The 24,643-nt window shown below is 35.4% G+C and overlaps 2 protein-coding genes across 3 annotated transcripts; both read left to right on the top strand.

Moving 5' to 3' along the window:
* The first annotated feature begins 337 nt into the window (after positions 1-337).
* LOC104113022 (protein S-acyltransferase 24) lies at positions 338-10,734 on the top strand. Its single transcript, XM_009623094.4, has 13 exons — positions 338-859; positions 2,248-2,388; positions 6,567-6,679; positions 7,413-7,492; positions 7,577-7,740; positions 7,920-8,058; positions 8,154-8,253; positions 8,460-8,517; positions 8,733-8,810; positions 8,899-8,997; positions 9,247-9,325; positions 9,427-9,575; positions 10,199-10,734. The coding sequence occupies exons 1-13, from the start codon at positions 584-586 to the stop codon at positions 10,616-10,618; spliced, it is 1,896 nt and encodes a 631-aa protein (XP_009621389.1). The 5' UTR covers positions 338-583; the 3' UTR covers positions 10,619-10,734.
* A 2,406-nt stretch (positions 10,735-13,140) lies between these two features.
* Positions 13,141-23,550, top strand: LOC104113023 (uncharacterized). Of its 2 annotated transcripts, none has more exons than XM_009623095.4 (16): positions 13,141-13,315; positions 14,530-15,049; positions 15,146-15,274; positions 15,379-15,586; positions 15,894-16,040; positions 16,980-17,054; positions 17,159-17,230; positions 18,025-18,096; positions 19,381-19,452; positions 19,542-19,613; positions 20,275-20,346; positions 20,496-20,567; positions 20,765-20,908; positions 21,823-21,897; positions 22,383-22,529; positions 23,261-23,550. In XM_009623095.4, the coding sequence occupies exons 2-16, from the start codon at positions 14,813-14,815 to the stop codon at positions 23,443-23,445; spliced, it is 1,779 nt and encodes a 592-aa protein (XP_009621390.1). In that variant the 5' UTR covers positions 13,141-13,315; positions 14,530-14,812; the 3' UTR covers positions 23,446-23,550. The 2 variants fall into 2 exon arrangements, with proteins under 2 accessions (XP_009621390.1, XP_009621391.1); XM_009623096.4 differs by having other exon boundaries at positions 13,143-13,315; positions 21,826-21,897.
* Positions 23,551-24,643: the final 1,093 nt, after the last annotated feature.

Below are 24,643 nucleotides of genomic sequence, written 5' to 3'. Positions count from 1 at the left end.
AATAATAGAAGTAGGTTCATATTCAAAAACTTTTGTGCACTATAGAAAAATATAAATATATTTTTTGCAATAAAAAGTAATCAAAGTATCAATCGCCTTAAATATTTCAATTAAACGACGATGAAAATAAAACTGATTCTACATATAATTTGAAATAAGTCAAATAGAAATAAGTGGAAATATATTTTGATCTCATGAAACGATCAGTTCTTTTACTTTTTACTGAAAATCCTAGAAATTTAGAAGAAAAAGTCAAATAGATATAAATACCTTAATAAAAGAGTGAAAAGTTAAAGAAAATTAGATATCCATTTTCCATCGCCAGTGTAGAGTTTTTGGCTTCTGGTGATTCGCTGTTTCCTCAATACCGAGTCAACCCAACCCTCCCTCCTTCCCAGAAAAACCCTAGAATTCCACCCCATTCATTCCCACGTACAACGATATATCCATATAATATTCAATTTTCATAGTCAAATTCATACAACTCTTTATTGATTCATCCCGTTTTGAATTTGAATCTTTCCTAGATTTAAAAAAATTAAACAATTTAAAGAATTTCTCATTTTCTGGGTAATATTGAAAAATGGCATCGGAGATCGAGGTAGTGGAGGAGGCGGAATCAATTAACGTCGAATCAACATCCACGGCGGCGGTTAACGGCGGCGGAGGTGGAGGCGTTGAGGATGAGAGTTTGAGGAACGATGTGTATACGGCGGCGGCGTATGGGGATATGGAGAAGCTTCAGAGATTGGTGGAAAGTGAGGGTTGTTCTGTATCTGAGCCAGATGGGCTGGGTTACTATGCCCTTCAATGGGCCGCTCTTAATAATCGGACTGCAGCTGCTCAATATATCATTGAGGTTTGAAATTTGGCCCATTTGTAATTCTTGAAGTGTTAGATTGAATCAGAGGTTTTGTTTAAATTAAGATATAAAGATTGTGTCTTTAGTTTGTGGGTAACCATGAATTGGTTTAAAAAGAAAAAAATTAGCACTTATTAGTTAATACTCGTTCCCAGTGGCGGAGCCATAATTTTCGTTAAGCAATATCAAAAAATATAAAAGTAAACATACCAGGAAATTAAGAGGAGTCAATACATAGTATATTTACCTATAATTTATTTTTTTACCTAGCTACACAATGTATTTTTCCCGCGCCCCTTCCTATAAGGTGGCTCCGCCACTGCTCCTTCCGTCCCAATTTGTTTTAATGAGCATAGAGTTTAGAAAGAAAGAATTTTTTTGAATTTTTGATCTAAAACAAGACAAAGATACTTGTTTGCCTATAGATCATCTCATTAAGGGGAAGAATGAGAACTTTAAAGTTAAAATTGTTTCTAAATTTAGAAAAGTATAGTTCTTTTTGGAACAAACAAAAAAGGAAAGAGTATTGCATAAATTGGAACAGAGGAGTACTCTATTACACTATAAAACTTATTATTTTGATTCTTGAAATTTGAGATTTATTTAAAAAGTATGCCATAAATATTGTGTCTTTAGTTGCCACTGAGGGGCTGGCTTAGTGGTCGATAGATGGAATGATGACCTCGAGTCAACGTTACTAGGTGAACTGTTCCATCTATCCAAGTCTTGATTGGCAAAGTTACCCAATTCGTTTGCTGGTAGGGAAGTTGTAGGTATTTGATAGATTAGTTTAGAAGCGCAAGCTTGCCTGAACATCACGTTTAAGAAAAAAGATTGCGTCTTTAGTTTATGAAAGTTGAGTGTTGTGGGTAAGCAAAGAGTTGAATTTAAACAAGAAAACAAAAGGACAAAAAAAGAAAAGAAAGAAATTTAGCACTGATAACTAACTACCCTATTAAGCTATTACACAGTAGAACTCGTTATTTTGATCAAGTATTAATCAATCATTCAACTGCCCTCTATTCCAAACTAATTGGATCAGCTATATGAATCCATTTCACTCTATCAGGTCTATGTAATTCTAACACAGGAATTTGGTAATATTAGTAACTTTTCCTAAGTAGTTTGAAAAAAAAGTTCATAATCTATATTGGGTCTTTGCATGCACTTGTCCGACCATGTTATGTTGTTTAGCAATTTCGTGGATTTTAATTTTCCTTCAATTTTCTTGAAAGAGGTGGTGAGCAGGAGTATTGACTAGTTAGTGTCTATTTGTTGTGCTATAATAAGGAACTGTCGACTTTACGATGATTGCTATGCTGTATATGTGTGTGTGTTTTGGTTGGTTGGGAACTGATGGCTAGTGGTGGTGATGCAATTGGCAGCATGGAGGAGATGTAAATGCGGCAGATCATACGGGGCAAACAGCATTGCACTGGAGTTCTGTTCGAGGTGCTGTGCAGGTTGCCGAGCTCTTACTCCAAGAGGGTGCTCGTGTAAATGCAGCTGATATGTATGGCTATCAGGTATGCTTTTGCTTGTATGTTCTCAGTAATCATTGCTTTACTTGTACCAGTTTTATGTTTCTTTTGCTGCTGAAATCTCTGAGGTCGAATCCGTCCAATCTCCATTTAATTCTTGATACTCCATCTAGGGCCTCATGAGCTGAGCTCATCCTCATATTGCTGCGTATGTAATCTGGGTTTTGCTAGACAGCATAAATTTAGGATTTAGACGTGGTGACAAGGATGCAAGGAAAGTGGAATCTTGCCTGAATAAAAAATGATAACTATTTGGGCCCATGCCCTATATGGATCACGGAGAATACATATAGAAATTGTCCCTAAACTCCAAAGTGGACTCCACTCTGCGTAAAATTGCTAGGGCCAGTTGCATAATTCTTTCCGGTAAATCTAAATGTACCTGCTGGAAGACAGGATATACGGACACCCTACTTTTGCACATTGGTTTTGAAGGAGGTGTTTCATCTCTTAGAAAAAGAGGACGGTGTGTGAACTTTGGGTCAACTATATTGTTCTCCCTGGACTTGAGACTTTAGTAGTTAGCCGGTTAGACCAATGCTTGATTCAATGCCATAATATCAGGTGTACAGTCTAACCGGCTAACTACTTATAAAAAAAGTAGTTAGACCTGTACACCTGTGCACCTGATATTATTGCGTTGGATCAAGCCTTGGACACAGTGAGACCACCCAATCCATGATATGTACTAGAGCTTTTCTGGCAGTGGTTTTGGTGTAACGACTGTCTCTCTAAGTGAACAGGGTTGACTATGATCCCCTTTTCTCCTGCATTTTATTGGGGAAGGTGTTTTACGAGCTCTTATAAAGTGGCATTTAATGTGGATCGTTAACTAAGCTAAACATATAAGTTACGGCGACTTAGACCTATGCGCAATTCGTGTATCAAATCAGAGTGCAAAAAAAGTTGACATGGCAATGAGGGTAGTCATCAAAGGTTGAGAACGTGACAAATATAACAATGGAAATAGGAAGCTGGCAAGGTAGTTGGAAGAAGATGAGCAGAGTAAAGAATGGGTATCGTGGAAGCAGTTTTATCGAAGGCGAAAAGCGCAAAAAAGCTCTAAGGTCCATTGGGCTTTAAGTGCAAAGCAATTAAAGCGTGAGCTTTAATGGAAAAAGGCGCAACTGGAGAAAAAGTAAAACTATGTATTTGTAATCCAAGACCAATAATTATAAAAGCATGAATAACAAATATATGGACAAAGAAATTAAAAAAAATTACGATAAAAATAAAATATCAATTGTTTAGTGTCGCCTTTTCAGGATTACACTCATTGGCAAGGAAAAATATGCCTTAGAGTCTTGATGTGGCACTGAAGCGCCCACAAAGCGAGGCGAAGCGCTCAACATGTTTAGCCTCGATTTAGGGCTTAAAGTGCGCCTTTGACATCACTGTGCGGAAGCTCCAACGTAAACAGTTTGCAATATTTAGGGATTGTGCAAGCTTGAAGAAACATGGTTTGATAACATCAAAACACGTTTACTTGTCCAAAAAAAAAGGTCAAAGTCGCATTAATTTTGCTGGAATCTTGACGAATAGAGGAAGTTCTATATATCAAAGAAATCTTACAAGTTTCACAGTAGAAAGAATCAGATACTAGCCAAACAAACCACTTATCAAACATAAAGGTTATTCGGCAGCAGAAACGAAGTCCTGATAAGTCCTGCTGCAAGAAGTATAGTACTCCCAGTTCTTCCTATTTGTAGATCCGGTGGCGTGATAGAATGATTTTTTGAGCATATATATATATATATATATATATATATATATATATATATATTGATGCTGTTGGCTAATTATTGTGTTGTTGCCGTCATTCAAAATAAGTAGACCGTGGCTACTGCAGCAAGCTTATTAATTATCCAGCAAACACATTAGCTTCCCAGGAGCTATGCCTTCTGTGATTTTTTGGGCATATATATATATATATATATATATATATATATATATATATTGATGCTGTTGGCTAATTATTGTGTTGTTGCCGTCATTCAAAATAAGTAGACCGTGGCTACTGCAGCAAGCTTATTAATTATCCAGCAAACACATTAGCTTCCCAGGAGCTATGCCTTCTGTGATTTGAGCACTAATCACTTTCCAGATGGAATTAAACAATACCCAAAGATCATGTTTTCGTAAATACTACACTGCATTTTTACTCTAACATCTTTATACTATCTCTCATTCTGAATCTTATTAAGGGTACTCAATCTCCCATGATAGGCAAGTTATAGATATTAGAACTAGAGTGCTTGCAAGTTCAAGTTTTTGAACAATGGCGAAGTTTTGCATAAAACTGGACTATTGTCACTAAACTGTCCAGAGGCTATTCCACATTGTTTGAGGCTCTGACACCAAAGTAAGGCAGCTGATAACTTGAGCTCTCTTCTTGTGAAGGCTGCCTCTCATGTAAGAGGAGGATCTTACTATCCAAGACAGATAGGTCCAAAGGAAGCTGAAAAGCATAATGGTCAGTGAGTTAATCGGAAAGCACAATTGAAGTGCTTTTTATTGAAGAAAAATACAGTTGACGAGAGATTACATAGAATCTAATATAAGAAACGTTACAACAAAATCAACATTTATATGTGCAAAAATATTGAAAAATCTGCAATTAAGTGAAAGATAATGAAGCAAAAACTTTTTTAATCAAGATAAGAAGGCATTCTAAATTTCAAATTTAGATGTAAAGATATAAGTAACAAGTTTCTATTGAGATCTGCTTTCTTGTATTACTTATTAGAAAAAGCTAGTTTTCTTACTATTAAGATTTTATTTACGTTTGTAATCGCCAACATATTTGTCCCCAAGGTTTCTTAACAATTAATTTATTGCTTTGCTGTGTAGTGCCACCTTATAGAGCTCATGGACCTTGAGATTCATCAATTTTTTTTATTTTTATTTTATTTTTACAAAAAAGCTTTAGGTTGATGGTTGTTTTTATTGAGACATTCAACTTAGTACCTTGGTAAAGCATTCCCAAGTTAGGGGAAACACCCTTCTGTTTTACCTACTTCAAGGATTAAGTGTGCCTCAAGCGCGTCTTTAACAATATTATCCCTACTGCAATACTTTGCTTTAGATTTTTGTTCCATGTCCTTGAGCCGCCATTACGAGCTGTAGCTCAAAGTACATTGCAAAAACTTAGCCCGTAACTTTTGCAATTTTTAGATCTTTGTAATAGAAGTTGGATGGTTATAAAAATGAGACAGTGGCCAAAAGGTCCTTATGGAAAATTTCTATCGATGGATATATTAGTTCAATGGCTTTGTAAGACATACATGTGAACCTTAACTTTTCTACTACATATGCACAAAATGCCGGTCCACTTTGATTTGACATGATTATTAAGAGGAGTTACAATTGTGAGTTGTTTAATATTGTTGTGGAACATACTGGGACATATATGGAGTCGTCTTGGGAAAGAGTAAAAAATGATAAAAGCTGAACAGAGACGAGCAGAATTGGGGCCTTGAAGACTTCTTGTGGGATTTTTTCTCGAAGAAATTCCCATTGGGCTTCTGGCAAGACTCCAGTTGGCGCACAGGTTCGAAACTTCAGGGAGATTGCCCCGTCTTCCACCATTTTCGAACTTAAATAACAGGCTTTGTCCACGACAGGGTTCGAACCCGTGAAGTGTGCCTAACCAACACATCATGTGCTGCATTGTCACTGCTGAACCAAAGTCCTGGGAGTAATGTATTTGAGCTTTCCGTTTATGGAGAGTTAACAACAATTAGGAACAGCCTAAAAGAAAGTAGGACAAAGTTCTGGAACATAGGAAATATTAATGATCTTTTTGTAACCTCATCAAGGACTTCTATCACTTCTTACATGGACAGGTGCAGACTTCAAAGATGAATAAATGGACTACCATCTTACAAGTTATATCAGCTGAAACATTTTTACACCATTTTACCTCAGCAATAAATGTTACCTTTTTTTCTTTCTCTTTTTTCCTGATAAGCATTTCATCAGTAAATAATCTTACTGTCGAAGTGTTTAAAAGCTCATCCTGTTTTTCTTGATATTCTTTTTCCACTGTACTTCCTCGTTGTCCTCACACAGCTCTTGCACTTTTTTGATACAAATTGATTAAGATCTTAGTATCTAAATTTGTGAAGACTTGCCTATTACTCATGCAATGAATTCGACTGCAGGCGACGCATGTTGCCGCACAATATGGCCAGACAGCTTTTTTATATTACATTGTTACAAAGTGGAATGCTGATCCTGATGTCCCTGATAGTGATGGAAGAAGCCCTTTACACTGGTAGTTCTGCGAACAACATTTGTATACTTTTTTCGAATAACAATCTTGAGGTGTTAGAAGCATGCAATGACCTTTCTTTGGTTCTTGATGTCATTTTGTTTTTAGAGATAACTTTCAGGAGAAATTCCTGTAAAATCTGACAATGTGATACCTAGTTAAAGAATAAGGAGAAACTCTAATGTAGAAAAAGTAAGAAATCTCAACCCTTGATCTGGCATTGGAATATACGAAGAAATATTTATGGATTTCATAATCAATTTTTTTTTGTGAGAAGCTGAATACAGAGCGGAGAGTAGCTAAACATACGAGCATAAAATAGTTAGCAATTGAATTTGGACAGAGATTCGCTCTTATTGCTTTCTTTAACAATCTATATCCTTTCATGCTACATGTTTTTTATGGCATACATGGATTGGAAGTTCACTTTCCTGTCTGTTTTTGCTGTATATTGATGATATACACATTGCCATTAGATTTTAAAAGTTTTTTTGGGTTTAGTCACTTATTCATCGAGAGATGGAAATATTTTTTATGATACTTTCTTTTGATGCTTCTTTCCCACCAGCCTCCTCTGTCCCTGTTGATAAATATTGTCTGTTACTTAGCTGGACATCTTTTTGGTTACTTTATTCATGAACTGAGTAGTGGATTTATCCTTGCACTCTTTTATTTTATTTTGGCTTATTTGATAATTTACTTATCTACTTGTGAATTCTTTTCCGGGAAAATTTAGGGCTGCATACAAGGGTTTTGCTGACTGTATACGTCTTTTACTCTTTCTTGATGCATATCGCGGACGGCAGGATAAAGAGGGTAAACCAAATCTTTTCCTCTTACTCTTTTGTTTTTATCTATTGCTTGAACTCAGAGATTTTCTTACATTTCATTCTACTATAGGTTGTACGCCACTTCATTGGGCTGCTATTAGGGGTAACCTAGAAGCATGTACAGTGTTGGTGCAGGCTGGGAAGAAGGAAGATCTGACAGTGACAGATAACACAGGCCTTACACCTGCTCAGCTTGCTTCTGATAAGAATCATAGACAAGTTGCTTTTTTCCTTGTAGGTGTTGCTTAATTTCGGTGTCTTTAACTTGATAGTGGGTTGTTTATGAGTTGGTATCCAACTTCAAAGTCCAGTGAAATCAGCGTTTGTTACATCACAGCGTGTCTTTATCTTCTCTGAAATGCAGCATTTTGTGTATTATTCCATTCTTATAGAATAATAAATGGTTTTTGCAGGGAAACGCGAGGCGGTTGTATGACAAACGCTGTGATGGAAGTACCCGACTTGGCAAACTTTCTAAGCTTGGACTTGCTCCTGTTCTTTGTTGTACAATATTTCTTCTACTTACCACTTACATTCATGCAGTAATCACGGGTACTTCATCTGATCCTCTTGTTTGCAATCAACTTTGTCTCATTGGTTTTACTATGGTAAATATTGAATGTCCTGTAATTTTCTCTTTGATTCAGCTTCAACGCTGCCAAGATTAACTGCTGCTGGTGCACTATTTGCATGGTCGGGAGTCCTCCTTGCTACAATTGGACTAGTTATGTTTTATCGGTGCAGCAGGTAATATTCATGCTCTTTCGTTATATATGAAGATGAGAATGTACACGAGGTTTTCAAAAAATGCTTTTCTTTCGTTTGCCTTCTTTAGGTGGATTTCTTAGAATCACTTACTCCTTAGCCCTTACTATCATTGCTGATGTCAAAATTTGCAATGTGTTTAACTTGTACTTGTTGAATTTGAATCCGTCTTGATTTTTTGGTCACAGAAAAGATCCAGGTTACATCAGCAGGAGTCAACATGATTCACAAAATATCAAAGATGATGTAAGTTCCAACCCTGCAGTCCTACCCCCCCAAAAATTGGAAGAAAATCAGATTAATAGTGAAAAGAGGCCTTCCAAAATAATACTCATTGTTTTTGTTTGGAGGTTTACATAATCTTGTTCCAAGGCCTACCTATTATTCTTTTTATTGCAATTTCCCTCTTTTTCAGACACTATAATTCACAAGATGTGTATCATTTCCTTGTCACATCTCAGGAACCTCTGCTGAAAATGGAGATAAATCATCCTGCTTTGCTTGCTGGGAATTGGTCTCAGCTTTGTTCCACGTGCAAGGTATGTCTGTATCTTATTGTTCATACTTTTATTTTTAGAGACTCATCTATTTGGGGGTTTATGTACATTATTGTTTTCCTTTTGCTAGATTGTTCGTCCGCTTCGTGCAAAGCACTGTTCAACCTGTGATCGCTGTGTGGAACAGTTTGATCATCATTGCCCTTGGGTGTCTAATTGCATAGGCAAGGTAATAGATTCCGGATTCTTTTGTGTCCTTTTCTTGGTCAACTTGTACATTTGAGATAAATCACAACTGAATTGTGATGCTTAGGGTATATGTATAATATAGCGGTTACCTCATTGGGCGTTGGTTATAGTATGATATATGCCTTGATTCACAGTTTCTCTGATACTTCAGTATGTCTTTGACTTTTATGTTTGCCTACTAGCTCTTATTTTTGTCTTCTGAAGAATTACTTTCCACATTTTTTTCCAGAAAAACAAGTGGGACTTTTTCACCTTTCTTGTTCTCGAAGTATTGGCAATGGTACTGACTGGTGCTGTTGCCCTTACAAGTAAGACTCTTTCCTGTACCTCACAATATTTGTTCATCAGGATATATTTGTTCCTTTCTTCAGTTTGTAGTCTGCTAAATAAATGCCTTTTGAGATATCAGGAGTCTTGACTGATCCAGCAGCTCCGTCTTCTTTTGGGGCTTGGTTAAATCATGCTGGTACTCACCATATTGGTGCTTTAGCATTCTTGTTCGCGGACTTTTTCCTCTTCGTTGGTGTGGCAGTCTTAACTGGGGTACAAGCTTCTCAGGTATGCTTCTTTGTTTTCCTGTTAGTTATCATAAGCTCCTCAGCCTACTACCCTACTCCGTGAAATTATATGTTTCAAACATGTATCATATGCGGGCAAAGATATAATTATTATTGTGGGAACATACAACACGAAACACATTCATTTCCTGGGTGCTGCCACAGATTTACACACTGTGTCAGCTGTTCTGGATAATAGGGCCACTAGCACACATGCTGTTATCTTCAATTTGTTTTCTTTCCGGATATGTTTTCTGGAAGAGACAGAATTTATGTATATGAATGATCATTGCATGATCAAAAAGTTCTTTTGAATATCTTACTGCGGACGTCGTGAACATGCTTATAGTTTCACCAGGGATGCTCATTGGCATCTTATTTTTAACCTTTCTGATTCTTATTTCCTCAATCTGACTGTTGATGTTTCCATCATGTCATTTAGAGTCATGTCTCCGGAAATCATGATAAGTTTGTCTGTCTGCTCATTTGAGTGTCAGCAACACGTGACAGCACGAATGTATACTGTTAAACCTGTTTGTCCGTTGACGACTTTTTCTCCCTCTCCTGCTAAGGTAAAAACATGTAAAATATATCTTTGACCTTTCTTTTTCCCTTTTGCAACAGATTTCACACAACATCACAACAAACGAAATGGCAAATATGATGCGTTACAGTTACCTTAGAGGACCAGGTGGTCGATTCCGGAATCCATATGATCATGGTTGTAAGAAGAACTGTTCAGATTTCTTGATAAATGGTTATAACGAAGATGTCGAGTACGTTCAAGAGTCAATTGAGTCCGAGGGGATAGGAATGATGCAAATTCCTCGCAGTTCAAGTCTTCAAAATATTGCCAGCCATTCTAATCAGATCAATGGAAATGGCCATCATGTTATCAATATGAACAATAACCAGAACTCACACCAGGGTCATGTTCATTCTGCTCATTGTTCTCATAATGTGAAGAGCAAAACTGATTCTGTACCGGTTGGTTTGGGTGTTGGCTTAGGAAGAAATGCTGCGCGCACTGCACTATCTTCATAACTAGTGCCACAGCTCATGGGTTTAGAATCCCTCCTTTTTGACCTTTTTTCTGTTGTTTATAAGCAGTGATTTAGAGCTTGAGTTATTCAATTGGTTTACTATTTTCTCCTCTTTCATCTTGGTGCAAGTAACTCACTTCTCTCTAGTAAAAAAAATCATCCATTATGCTATGCAACCTCTTCAGTTCATAGTACTTTGTACAAAGTTGTAATTCTTTTGCAGAAGCACCAATGCTACTGAATTTGCAGCTGTTAGTAATTGATTTTGAGAAATTGGTTTGCGAAAAAAAATCCTTGCCTTAAATGAAAAGCCACTTCATCTTTCTTGTTTTTTTTTCTTTTTTCTCTTAATGTGCAATATCTGATGAGTGCTTCCTTTTTTTGGTTTGCTTTAATCGTTCGGTATTTGGAAATCATAGGCTGACTAATTTAGATTTCCGTTGCTTAGGACTAATTGAAAGGGAAGCGCGACCTACCATGGGTTTTGTCTATTACCTCTTGTTAAGGATGAAGGGATTCATCTAATTCACCATTGACATTGTGGAAAAATTTATAATATTGCCACTGTACCGTTGCAATAATCATTGTCTTAAGAAAAATATTTTGACTTTCAAATGGTAATAATGTCATTATTTTCTGAATATAAGAAGTAATATTTACAGTATTAACGATGAAATGTTCAATTAGTATATGCCAATGATTATAGAGCTAATTTAAAGAGTTGTATATGAAAAAATAAATGTTTTGATCGTGACATTTGTTAACACAAAGTAAAATGGATATTCCACGAGGAATTTGTTCCCCCAGTAATAAAAAAGGAGAACTTGCCCACAGGTTTGTTACAGCATATAGAATTATATTATACTATATACAAATATGAAATGACAAAGGAGGACAAGACATGGATTATTCGAAGAATAAGTTCCACACTTAATTCATAATCCATACAACAACCAATAGAAATTATTTTCAAAGCGATATTAAATGCTAAAACGGGATCAAGCTATTCTTACTCTCTATTTTTTATACTATACCAAATTGGAAAAATAATAAAAGAAGAATAAAACTTTAGTTAGGGGTGAATCCATTTAAACACCACCCAAATAACCGTATCTGAGTGTGAACTTAATCTCAATTGTCAATTAATGACTTTTTTTTTATAAGCATCATTTTTTTTTTATAAGCATCATATATGCCAAAAAGATGCATAAGCATAATTCGTTATTCACAGTAGTCAATATTTAGATATGGAAAATGAAAAATATCTTTTGATTCGTACAGAATATTTACATCAATTCAATGAATACATGATATATAATTCACATACATTGTCATTACTAAAACATAAAGAATTATTAATGCATATTCTTATCTCAATTTATTACTTAATCATAATAAATAATTATCATTTATATAAATATCGGGTGCGCTTAAATTCTTACGTTGTACAATTACTTATATCCAAAGTCAAGAACCTTATTCAAAAGAGATGATGAAGTAGAATCCAAATCCATTACTAATTAAGTTACTTAATGATAATAATCTTTATTCTGTTACTGATCTCAATCATCTACTTAATTTACCCCTGTTACAAATCCTATGGCGCCCTCCTTTTTCTACTGAATAATAATAAAAGAGTTCAATCTTTTCAAAAATTCTTTGAGATAAGGTGGGTCCACAAAACTATAAGCCAAAAAGATATACTCCAACAAAGATGATAACTTTTGATTAAATATAATTCTTGCATCTAAGTGATGTCAAGTAGAGTTGTGATCTTTTCTGTAAAATTTAATTTAAAATGTATTATCTACTCTTTTCCCCTTTTAAAAACAATTTCTTTGAACATAGAAGTTTAACTTTATTCACACAATATTACATGTGACTCAAACTTTATTCGCTGATATTTACATCATTTAGTGTATGCATCATATGCCTTCACTAGTGCTCTTACCATTAAATCATAATTTAATTAATACATATTCTTATTTTAATTTAATTTACTTACGATATATTAGTACATTTTTGGAAAAATTTACCAGGGAATTCTGCAGCCGTTACGTTTTGGAACGCACTAGATAATCTGGTAACTTGTAATAGCTGACAATCACACATGAGATATAAACGCTAGACAGATTTGAAGCGACAAACTCTGATTAAAAAAGCTATTGGTAAAAATAATCTATTTCTAGACCGAAGTTAGTAACCTACAAAATAAGCCAGCTTACAAGATACCAAATCTTAAATATTACCAATGTATAAAAGTACTTTAAAGTGTTTATATATAAAAAAGAACGATATGTTACAATGATAGGATGACAAATCATACGATACCACGATAACAATTTTATATGAAAATGAAAAAGGCAAAAACAACACAGTACTAGGAATAACGACATGACATCACTCTTTGATCACACAAAAAATAAAAAAAAGGTTGTTTCTTATCTTCTTAGTATTAAAAAATCAATCAAAGTCATATAAATGACTCATCAAAATGCCACACATCCAAACAAAAATATGGACAAGTGGCACATACTCACACAGTTCCCCTATTCTTGCCACCTTCTTTGGCTCCTTTCTGCCTCTTTTTACTCTCATTGTTCCCATAAAATTCTCATCTTTGTATATATCCTCTCTCAAAATCATATGAAATTTGCTCTATCTTATTTTTGGAGTACTTAAATTTTGCTCTTTTGAGGTATGGAAATTTAGTTGAAAATACACACTGAAAATTTGCTAATGCAACTGTTTTTAGTGTGTATTTTGTTTCTCTTTGCATGCATTTATGTTTTTGTCTTTCATTTTTGATATTATGATGTTTCTTTAAGTTTCTTTTTCCTCCCCTTCATTTATTGTGCTCATGATTCAAACTTTACATGTATTTTGTGTTCTTGAGTAGTAGAAACAAACAACTCACTGATTTGGAAGCAACTACTAATACTTGCATTAGGGTATATAGGCCTCTATATCACACTTAGAGGCGGACCTATGTATACGTAGTGATATATTAATAGTTGGCACCCTCTATATATACAAAATTAATTTTGGTTGAATCCAAAAGTGCACCCGACTTTCAAATTCTGCTTCCGCCTCTGATCACACCCTAGCTAAAGGTGCAATTCTTCCCCGGACCCTGCGCGTGAATGCAAGATACTTTTGTGCATCATGCTGCCCTTTTAGTAGTAAAAACAAAGGAAAAACATATTTTGTGGAGTTTTAAGGTTGTTTTCTTGTTAGTATCTACATAGTGTATTTTTTAGGAAAAGTGTCACTGAGAAAGTCCATAAAATCTTGAAAACTTGTGCAAATAATTGAGGAGAAGAAAGGGAAGAATATTTTTTACATGTTCTTGTTGCATAGTACTATTAATTAATCTAAAGGGAATGATTAATTTGTACCTCTTCTTTTTATATATGGTTAGTGCATTAGTTTTGGTTGTGTTTTTGAAGTTCTCTTTTAAGTTGATAACTGTTAAAATAGAGATATTTCATAATAATTACATATTCCTTCTAATTTAGAATTTTGGAATCAATATTAATGGTAGAAATATCTATTTTCATTTTAGTCTAGGAATATTTATAAGATATTTACTTTCTTTCTAAGTTTAGGATCTATATTAATGATATATTTTACTTATTTTATTGCCTTTAGTTACCTATAAATATTGATGTACATGTACTCTTCTCTTGAGTTATTATTCATTTTCTCTTTGGTTTTCTCCCTAGATTTTCTGTTGCACCTGTTTCATTTTTCATTGTCTTGAAATGATTGAACTCTTTCTGCCTTATTGGCATGCCAATTTATATTAATAGTTTTGTTTTTTCAATAGCATTCCACACAATGTTAATTTTATCCCTATATTAAAGTATCAATATGTGGAATTTTGATGTTTTATGTCCATATGTTTTCCAGGACTGCTCTTGAATGCTTATGCAAAATTGCTACCAGACATATGGGATTACTCTTTGCTTAGCCGAGTCAGTCACAGGCGGATCCAAAATTTAAAACTTTACCGATTCAAACTTTAAGATTTTTAACATTGAACCTATTATATTTTTATAATTGTGGGTTCATACTTACTATTTGTAGTGAATTTTACACATAAATTTATATACTGCATCGAAAATACCGGATTCAGATGAACCCGGTGTCGGTGCTGTGAGGCGGTCATAGTGCCATCTTTAGGAAAAACTTAATGATAGTGAGTGTCACTTCTCAAGGGAATTCCTTGATTATGGGGAGTGTTTGTTCATGTAAAAGTGACCATTACGCTGATGAGAACACAACTAGAAGAGGTTTCTCTAGTAGATACTTCAAATTTGGGAGCTCAAAATGGCTAGAGTCCTCCCCTTTTCTTCCTTCAGGGTGTTGTCAATTTCGACGACGCAGTTGTCCGTCCCTCATGGAATTGTGCATTCATAAAACATGTGAGGTGATTTATTCATTCTCTGTTACTTCTCCCTTTGAGGGATGTTATGGTTGAGTACTTGTGTTTGTTGAGGAAATCTTATGTTGTTCGTACTAACAGGACATTGACAAATACCATTCATTTTCAATACTCCCGAGTGACGTAAGCCAGTTGATTTTTAATCATCTGGTGGACTCATGTAGTCTTTCCGACAACTGTATTGAGGCTTTCAGAGATTGCGCTCTGCGTGTAAAGTCCTTGCTTGTACTGAAAGCTTGAAATGTTAAATTGTTGTTTTAGTCTAGGATCGTTTAATGCTTATTTTCGTTCGATGGTTTTCTTTTTGTTGACAGGATATGTGCATGGGAGAATGTACACAAGTAAAAGATAATTGGATGGATGTCATATCTTCACAAGGATCATTGTTACTGTCCGCATATATCTCTTGTACTGAGGTTACAGATATTGGTTTAAGCCTCCTAAGGAATTGCTCAAACCTCCAAGCTTTAGGTTTGGATTGCTGTGACAAAATTTCCGACGGTGGCATAAAGCACATCACTGGTATTTATTGCTTGATATCTGATGATATATCACATATTAATCTATATATTGCAGCTAATTTGACATAGAAGTATTGTCTCTTATGAAGGGAATAAAAATGATTTTGTTCCTTCTGTATCTAGTATTGTTGTGTTTGTGTCTGTTATAGCTTGCCGAAGTCAGCATGAATGTGGAAAGATTTATAATGGAATTCTGTATTTTCTTTCAAGTGTTATTTGTCTGCCTAAGTGGGTCTATATCTCTGTCCTCCGCCATTCTGTGTGCTAGAATTTTTGGTGATCACGATCCATTATGTTTTTGCTTTCAGGTTTTTCAAATTTGAAATATTTGGGTTTTAGAAAATGCTTTGGGCTTACTGCTGAAGCAATGAAAAGTTTATCCGGCTTAGCGAAACTGGTCAAGTTGGATTTTGAGCGATGTCCTCTTATTCACGGAGGTTTTATTCATCTTGAAGGTTTGTTGTTTTCCATAATTTCTGTGTAGAGGAAACATTATGTCGTCTTTAATGTTCACGTCGTCTTGGTTGTGTGCTGCCCCTTCTGCATCTAACTCCAACTTGTTGACGCAATTATTGAATTGTACCTGCGATGCGAAGGTCCGAGTCTACAATGCAGAAATTCTGGAGTGGAAGGAGAGGCGTTTATCAGGAGAATACCACCAATTATTCCGTGCTCTTCTAAAGAATTAGAATTAGCAACGTAAAAGAAAAGACAAAAAGATGGGTGGGGTAAGTGTGAAAGAATTGCATAGGAGAACATTGATCTCCTGCTTATTGGAATTGCAAGTTGAGCAAGAATGCGGGCAAAGTTACCTTTTCTTTATCAAGCTTTGTAACACATTTATTGTCCTCTCTCTTTGAGTAGTTAATTGTTTGTTGCATCATCTACTCTTATGTCCTCTTTTCTTCTTGAATCAGCTTTAATTTCGCACCTCGAAGATATGGGCAATGAATGTATTGATGCAATTATCGTTTCGAACGTACCATCAGAAACTTGGATATATCACAAAATTTACTATGTCCTTAAAATGTAGTTCAAACATGCTGAGAGGTAACAATTAATTCAAATTAATGTAGCGAGAATAATTGTGAGTTGGAGTAAATTGTTTAAAACTGGAGGTAGTAGATTTTTCTTGTTAAAAGGAGGAGTTGGTGGAACACAGAGTCTGTCATTGGTCATGTAAGAGGGTTAGTGAACCTATTTAAAGGACATATTATTTATAAGTTCCTACTTTTTTTTTGGTACCATTTAAGCTTTTAAATTGTCTTCACCACGTCAAGATATTTTTTTTCCCCAAAATTTATGACTTGTGTCTGTACTCATCTTCTTTGAATTATTATGCTTTTATATTGGTATTTATCATGTCAAAAACAGTTGTCTTCTTTAACTTTCAGGTTTAACAATTCTTGAATCTCTCACTATAAGAGGATGCAAGTGTATCACAGATTCAGACTTGAAGTCTCTTGCAGGTATTCGTGATGAATGTGCTTTTGAAACTTCATAAATGTTACCGAGTTTGTTTCGTAGAGTTGCTAGTTAACTTTTTGCCTATTGTCGCACAAATGTACTTCAGGACTTGGGAGTTTGAAGGAACTTCAGGTTTCATGTGACAACATAACAAATGTTGGAGTGTCTTATTTGAGAGGTATCACTTGCATTTGTATTGTTATAAGCTTTCGCAATGTCCTATGATGGTATTTGTTGGTAATATGATGCTTGTCTTGTGTTTTCAATGAAAACCACAGTTTCAAGCTTATTCCACATTTTCTAGTTGCGCCGGTTTTACTACACCGGATATTTGTGTTAAAACATGTGAAGATGTGTTTTCATTTGCTAGATGATATCTTTATTTATCAATTCTTTTATTGCGCAGTTTTAGCCTTTTGGACTCTGATAAACTGCAAATGCCTAAGTATGTAAAGACCAACTAGTACTGCACCTTATTTTGTGGCTATCTATGTTATATTAGCAGTTGCAGTTAGAGATCTGTAGCAGTATTGGCACAACCATAGACATTCGATCACAATTTGATTCTTTAAAATTGATGTACTGATTTTATTCTAATTTGACCGGATCCCTTTGCATGTTTATAGAAGTAAATCTGTCTTTTTTCTTTTTTTAAGGTTAGTAACGAAGGGATGGTTGAGTGTTATAAGCATAAACGGCAACCTAAAGGAGATCTAGGCACCTCGATATAGGGCGTTTATTCCTCATCACCACATAATCATAATTGATTTGGATAAATAATAGATCTGCTTGTGCCATTTTTGTGGTCTTCTTTTAGGTAATGAATACTGGAACTGTGAAAGGAATCTGGCTTTGCAATCCCTTTCATGGATTTTCCACCTAGTTCTTTGGCTGCTTTTCGTAGTCTTTTTTTTTTCTGTGATTAAGATCTAATCTGGTTTTGATATTATTACATTCCTACTGGTTTTACAGATTTGAACAAACTCGTCGTGCTAAATTTGGAAGCGTCTGATGTTACTGCTCTATGTTTGGATTACCTCACAGGTCTGTTTTCATTGTCCTTGTTCCTGTGCTCACTTTTTAGGCCTAGTTTAGTGGTGAATAAATAGGCAGGATAGTGAATTGAGCGGATTGGAGATTTTCTCAGAAAACTGATTGAAGATAAAGTTAACAAGCCGGATAGTGGAAAAATAAGCTTGAATTCAAGTGATTTATCAAATAAACTCATTTTTTTGGACTTGTTTAATGAGCAAAACATATACTAGTGTTTATCTTCTATTAAGACAGATACAAAGTTGTCTATATAGAAGAGTCATAATTGCATTAAGATACTTAATAGAGATGGAAGAGAAAAAAGAAGGGGGTTTTCCTAGTGCTTATATATTATTTAAAAGCCGTTTATTAAAATGTACGGTCCGGATCTGCAGCTGTATTCCTTCTTATAGGAGAACATTGTGAAAGTCTTTGGTTAGGACAAAACAGAACCTGACCAGAATACTTAATGTGTGCCTGGAATCGACTCCTAAACAGGTAGTTGTTTTACTTCGTCCAAGGGATTGCTACAGTTATTGGTGACTCAGTACCACACTCAGCTGAAACTAAGCTCTTGGATATCATCGGCAGAACAAATAGAGAAATTTGTTGCTTATCCAATAAAAAAGTGGAGAGCTTAGTCTATTACCTTACACAGTAATTTGATGACCCTAGGTATGTAGACATATAGGCACGGAACAGCAATTCTCTGTAAAGGTGGAAAATCTCAGAAAAGATGGACTAAAAAAAAGGGCAACCCGGTGTACTAAGCTCCCGCTATGCGCAGGGTCCGGGGAAGGGCTGGACCATAAGGGTTTATTGTATGCAGCCTTGCCCTGCATTTCTGCAAGAGGTTGTTTCCCCAGCTCGAACCCGTGACCTCCTAGTCACATGGCAGCAACTTTATCAGAAACGATGGATTAACTTTGTATATTTAACGCCTAATCGAACTTCAAATCAAAGAATTCCCCAGCCAATGATTTTATAAGATAACATTCTTTATCTCTCCATTTAGACCTTTTATTTTAGGTTTTGCTCAAATCCCTTGGTCCAAATGTTTTGGTAAGTACCAATTCCCTGTGATGAACGACGGTGATATTTGGTTGTAAGATTGTTTAATTCAAGAGAATTTTCCTGTATGTAGATTGGTCATTGATTGCATTCATAGAAGTTTCTGCTATACCATTAAGTATGGTCTATAAATACTTTGTCAGGGTGATAATTATAGTTTTCATTTTTGGAATCTTTTCCTTCATCTTATTTTAGTTTCTGATAGTTCCTTCTATCATAATGCAGCTCTCACTTCACTGCAATCGCTAAATCTCAATAGATGCCATCTAACAGATGTTGGATGCGAGAAGTTTTCTGGTGAGTGGAAGAAATTTGTTATTTGCCATATAGAACTAACGAAAGCAAAACCATTCCACATCCTTTAGCCAATTGTTTTACATCTGCAGCGCTCAGCAATTTGAAAGAGTTGAATCTGGGATTTAACAATATCACAGATACATGTTTGGAACATTTAAAAGGTCAGTAATCTCTTCTTTGGTTCCCTTCTTTTGACGGTACATGGCATTTCAGCTTTTGCTTTCTAATTGTTTTAGTCTCTCCCTCTTTGCTTTCATACTCTAGTGTACATTAAACTCTGAAAGCTTTCAGTTTACTGAATAAGTTTTCTCACCAAAAGTCTTTTTTTCCTTTGAAATATAAAGCATCACCTTCTTGACAGTCAGCAAAATGGAAAAGATAGTCGCTAATCTGCTTCGGCTAGATGTTGGCATGCAACAGTTATATGCCTACCATTTAGTGAATATCTATGTCGCGGAAAGTTTTGCTGTTATCAACCTGATCATGTTGAGTGTTGACTCTTCCGTATAGCATCAAAGCTTAATTTACGTGGGAATAATATGACCATCCTCTCTACTTAATTTTCTCATGCTGGAATTTTATTGTTTTCGGCTTAAACGAACTGCTGGTATATTTAGAGTGTATATTTGCCTCATGGAATGCTTGCATTGTTTGGAGTTTTGAGATGCTTTCAGAATAGGGAGAATTGATATTTTTTTACCTGACCCCTCAGAGTGAAAATTTTGAGTTTTTGGTTCAGGTGGTTCGGTTACTTCTATCCATTTAATCTTTCTTGAATAATTTCTGGTTATTTATTTCATTTAGTGTTTACCTACATTGCAGGGCTGACAAAATTGGAAGGCCTCTACTTGGATTCTTGTAGGATTAGCAATGACGGTCTTGCTCATTTAGCTGGTATATGTAACCATAGTTTATTTCCCCTCCCGTCTTGTCTTTGCAGCATTATGCTGTAGTGTCGCCCATTTCCTTTTCTGTTATGTTCCTCGGCCCGGAGAGAAGAGAATTCTCTTTATCTTATAGGTGTAAGCCTCTGTCTTTTTCAGGACTCGCAAACTTGAAAGCTTTGGAGCTGTCTGATACTGAAGTTGGAAGCGATGGAATTCTTCAACTCTCTGGTCGGACTGTTTATCTCTACTTAGAAACAACTTTTCTACTATATTATAGAGCTTTTGGAACCACATTAGCTAATGGCTTTGATATACACCACTTCACCTTTTTGACTTGGAAAAACAATGAAGCCTTTAATTTGATGCCACTGATTTGATATTACTACAAATTATGATACACTGATTTTTTGATTCATATGTTTTAGGGTTGACAAAGTTGGAAGATCTCAATCTCTCATTCACATCAGTAACTGACAACAGTTTGAAAATGTTATCTGGATTGACATCTCTTAGGTCGCTTAACCTTGATACTCGTCAGATTACTGACTCGGGCCTTGCAGTTCTCACCGGTAAGCCTTAAAATTTCTAGTTACTTTATCTGAACTGCAGTTTCCAGAAATCTACTCACACTGATATTATCTTAAGGTGTTTGGTCCATCTTCATTAATCTATCTTTGAACCGGTGGTTTTTCCTCTTCCTGTTCGCATAGACTTCGTGCATGTCTATCTGTTTGTGTTACTTTGTCCTTCCTTGCTTTTTTAATATTATAATATTTACGACGTTATGTTCTTACTTATTAGAGACGCGTGTGTGCGTGTGTGTGTGTTTGATGAACTTATTAGATATATTTGCTAGTATAGAAGGTCATACCAAGATTAATGTATATTTTGGAAACTGCGAAGGAGAATAATAATTGGCGTCGGTATGTGGAGCACTGAAGCACCAGAATGTGCTCCGACAACGACTTCTTAGACATAAAGAACAGTTTTTATTTGTTCTGTTATTTTAAGAGACGTCTTTAGATGTACATGTTAAGAAGCCATCAGACCGACAAGTATGCAGTTGCCTTACGAATTATCACAATAGACTATCCTTTGTAGGCTTACCAATTGTAAACATCTTCGTCATAAACAGAGTCAACATGTAGTGCTGTGATTAGTTATGGTGACGCCTCGTAGTAATGACAAAAATATAAAGCCTTACATTTATCATTCATATTCGTTTTTGTGTTATTCCTTCGATTCATTGTTATATTTTCTTTTGTTTGATTGTTTATACGGTGTGGGATAATACTGATTATGTTGTTGTTGTTTGATTGTTTAATTTTGTCTCTTCTTCTAGTGCATTTATTAGTTTGCTTTTGAGATTTCTCTCGCCCTGTCGAAGTATCGATCGCTCTATACTATGTAGAAGCAATTTGCCTCATTCTTTTCAGGTGTGTGCTATAAGCTTTAACATGTAGCTTTTTCTGACATATGAAAGTAGGTTTAACTGGATTGACTCACCTGGATCTTTTTGGTGCCCAGATCACGGATTCCGGGGCAAAATATCTGTCATGTAAGTTAAAAGCATCTACTTATTCCAAGTACTGTAAAAAAAATTCTTCTCTTTTACGCGTATGTTAAAGGTATTGAATACAGAGTAGGAATATTCATATGATGAAAAAACGTACTCCCTCTGTTTCAATTTAAATGACACACTTTCCTTATTAGTCTGTCCAAAAAGAATGACACATTTCTATATTTGGGAACAATTTAATTTTTAACTTTTCATTTTACCCACTTTACCCTTAATGAGAAGCTTTTATAGCAAGCTTTTAGGACCACATGTTTCAAAAGTCTTCTTTTATTTCTTAAACTTTGTTCCAAGTCAAACTACCTCATCTTAATTGAACCGGAGAGAGTACTGTTTATATAACATGAGCATACTCATATTATTAACGCGTGAAGCAAACCAATCTTGATAGCTCTACTGTATTTGTATTCGGGCGCAGCAAATTTTCTTTCGTTTCCAAATTCTCAAGTGTGTGCATGTCTCATCAGATTTGAAAAATCTCCAATCTCTTGACCTTTGTGGCGGGCGATTGACGGATGCCGGCGTCAAGAACATAAAAGATCTTTCTTCTCTGATGTTCCTAAACTTGTCACAAAACCTGAAGCTTACAAATACAGCCTTGGAATATCTATCAGGTAAGTTTTTGAATATCTATTTCGTTCGGTCCATGAACACTTCCATCAGTTCAAATGTTCGTCAAAATTGCTGCTATGGATTATTTATTCGGAGCTAACAATGGCAATTGAACACTTCATATGTAATTAATAAAGAAGATAGAATTCTTAATATGCGAACTTTCTCTTGACATACTGTTGTACCATGCTACCACGATGATGAATGTGTTCTAAAAAATTAGATTAATAGTGAATGTAGCGGTGGTCGGTGCCTCCACACGTGCCCTCTCTATTGGAGGGCGTAAGAAAGGAATAGAGTACTCTGGTTGGTGTCTTAAAACGCAACCTGATATTACTTGTGTTTTGGTTGCTCTATTTCCTTCTTGTTGTTACTGCTTCTTAGACTGACTTTTACACTACTACATTTCTTCTCTGTATTGTTGTGATTTGCTTGTTTGCTTGGAGTCGAGGGTCTATCGGAAATGGCTTCTCTACCAGCACAAGGCAGGGGTAAGGCTGCGTACACACTATCCTCCTCAGACCCCACTTGTTGTTGTTGTTGGTAGCGTCTGGATTCGTTTTTGTGCATTTCGACTAGGTCACCTGGTATATACGTGTATTAGGTAGCTTTATCGGCAAACACTGAGCTAGAGAGCAAGAGACAACATGGTGTTTTTCTTTTCTGCTGGATTTAACGTAGTTTATCATCGTTTTTCCTACTTCGTTGGCTAACATCTTGCTTGGAAGTGCAGGATTGACGTCGTTGGTCTCGTTAAACATCTCAAATTCTAGTATCACGAACGACGGCTTGCAGTACCTAAAGCCTCTTAAGAATTTACGCTCCCTGTACCTGGAATTTTGTGGGGTTACAGTATGTGAAATCAAGAAGCTTCAAGCCAAAGCCCTCCGGAATCTTGCGCGATACCGCCCTCAGTAATGGAATCTTGCGCGATACCGCCCTCAGTAATGGTTATCACGTATATAGATGGACAACCGCTTTGGTGTGTAAATAAACAAAATAACATGTAGTAGTAGTTATTATTCCTATAGGCTATATATCGGTAGGGGAAAAAATACTTGTTTTTGCTATGTAGGCGATGACTTTTATTCTCTCATAGAGAAGTGCTTTTGAGCTGAAACAATTTTCTGCTTTTCAGAAGAAGCTATAGATTCTAGCTTCTTCTAAGTAAAAATTAAAAATCCATAATCGTAGAGTAGAAAAGCATAATCCATCTATGATGAACCTAATTATTCTCGATATTAATTTAGTTTATGCTTGTCCTCTCTTTTATTTTTCAAAATTTTAGAAGATGAAAATATTCAGAAAAAATATAAGAAGAAGAAGATGAAAATATAGGCGATGGCAGTTTGATTGACGATACATTTGCTAGGCATGAATGATGTCTTTGCATTTCTGAGCAAATTACGGTTTAATGTTAAGGTGTCGATTAATCAAGCTTAATCGGATCATATGTTTTATAATGACTTCACTTGCTCAAAATTTCTGTGATGAACCTAAGTGCTTAAATTAATTCAGGATCGTAAAATAAAGAGTAAATTTCACTTTAACCCCTTAATCTTTTAGCACAGCGAAGGAGAAAAGCTTGATTCTCATGTGCAAACACTCCATAGTTCTCAAATAATTATGCGTTTTAGAAATATGCCGTCAAACTTCTCTATAGCAGATTCATTTATTCTGATGTTTTTCTGTTGCTATAGTGAAGTAATGTTATAGAAGACATATATTATATCGTAACATAAAAATCGATACCGAGTGAAACTTGATTATTATATAGGAATGTTAGGTCTGACTGTATATGTTGATTTGACTGTTGGACAAAGTGCATGAGAAACAATTGGAAAGAGTTGGACAAAGTGCATGAGATACAATTGGAAGGAGCATGGAACTGAAGTTAATAATACAGTGATATGAGTAACTATAGAAAAAATGGTTTAAGTTTTTTCTCTTCCATTTTTACATAGAGAAAGAATAGAACTATATACTGTATAAGTAGAAATCTAATTTGACAAAACTGTGAAATCATGTTACTGAGAATCCAGCGTAGAAGAATTTATGGGTGAGGAGTTGAAATCGTGGTGAGAGATTATGGGATTGAAGCGCCGAATTTGTAGGA

The sequence above is a fragment of the Nicotiana tomentosiformis genome, chromosome 11 (genome assembly GCF_000390325.3).
Source record: "Nicotiana tomentosiformis chromosome 11, ASM39032v3, whole genome shotgun sequence".
NCBI lineage: Eukaryota > Viridiplantae > Streptophyta > Magnoliopsida > Solanales > Solanaceae > Nicotiana > Nicotiana tomentosiformis.
The sequence above is the reverse complement of the archived record's forward strand: the minus strand, read 5'-3'. Positions and strand labels throughout refer to the sequence as shown.

Bases quoted from the DNA above. Each gene is read 5' to 3' on its own strand.
- LOC104113022 (XM_009623094.4), top strand. From the start codon at position 584: ATGGCATCGGAGATCGAGGTAGTGGAGGAGGCGGAATCAATTAACGTC. The intron at 8,254-8,459 runs GTAATATTCATG...TTTTGGTCACAG, and splicing joins ATGTTTTATCGGTGCAGCAG to AAAAGATCCAGGTTACATCA. The intron at 9,326-9,426 runs GTAAGACTCTTT...TTGAGATATCAG, and splicing joins TGGTGCTGTTGCCCTTACAA to GAGTCTTGACTGATCCAGCA.
- LOC104113023 (XM_009623095.4), top strand. From the start codon at position 14,813: ATGATAGTGAGTGTCACTTCTCAAGGGAATTCCTTGATTATGGGGAGT. The intron at 16,041-16,979 runs GTTTGTTGTTTT...TTTAACTTTCAG, and splicing joins AGGTTTTATTCATCTTGAAG to GTTTAACAATTCTTGAATCT. The intron at 18,097-19,380 runs GTCTGTTTTCAT...ATCATAATGCAG, and splicing joins ATGTTTGGATTACCTCACAG to CTCTCACTTCACTGCAATCG.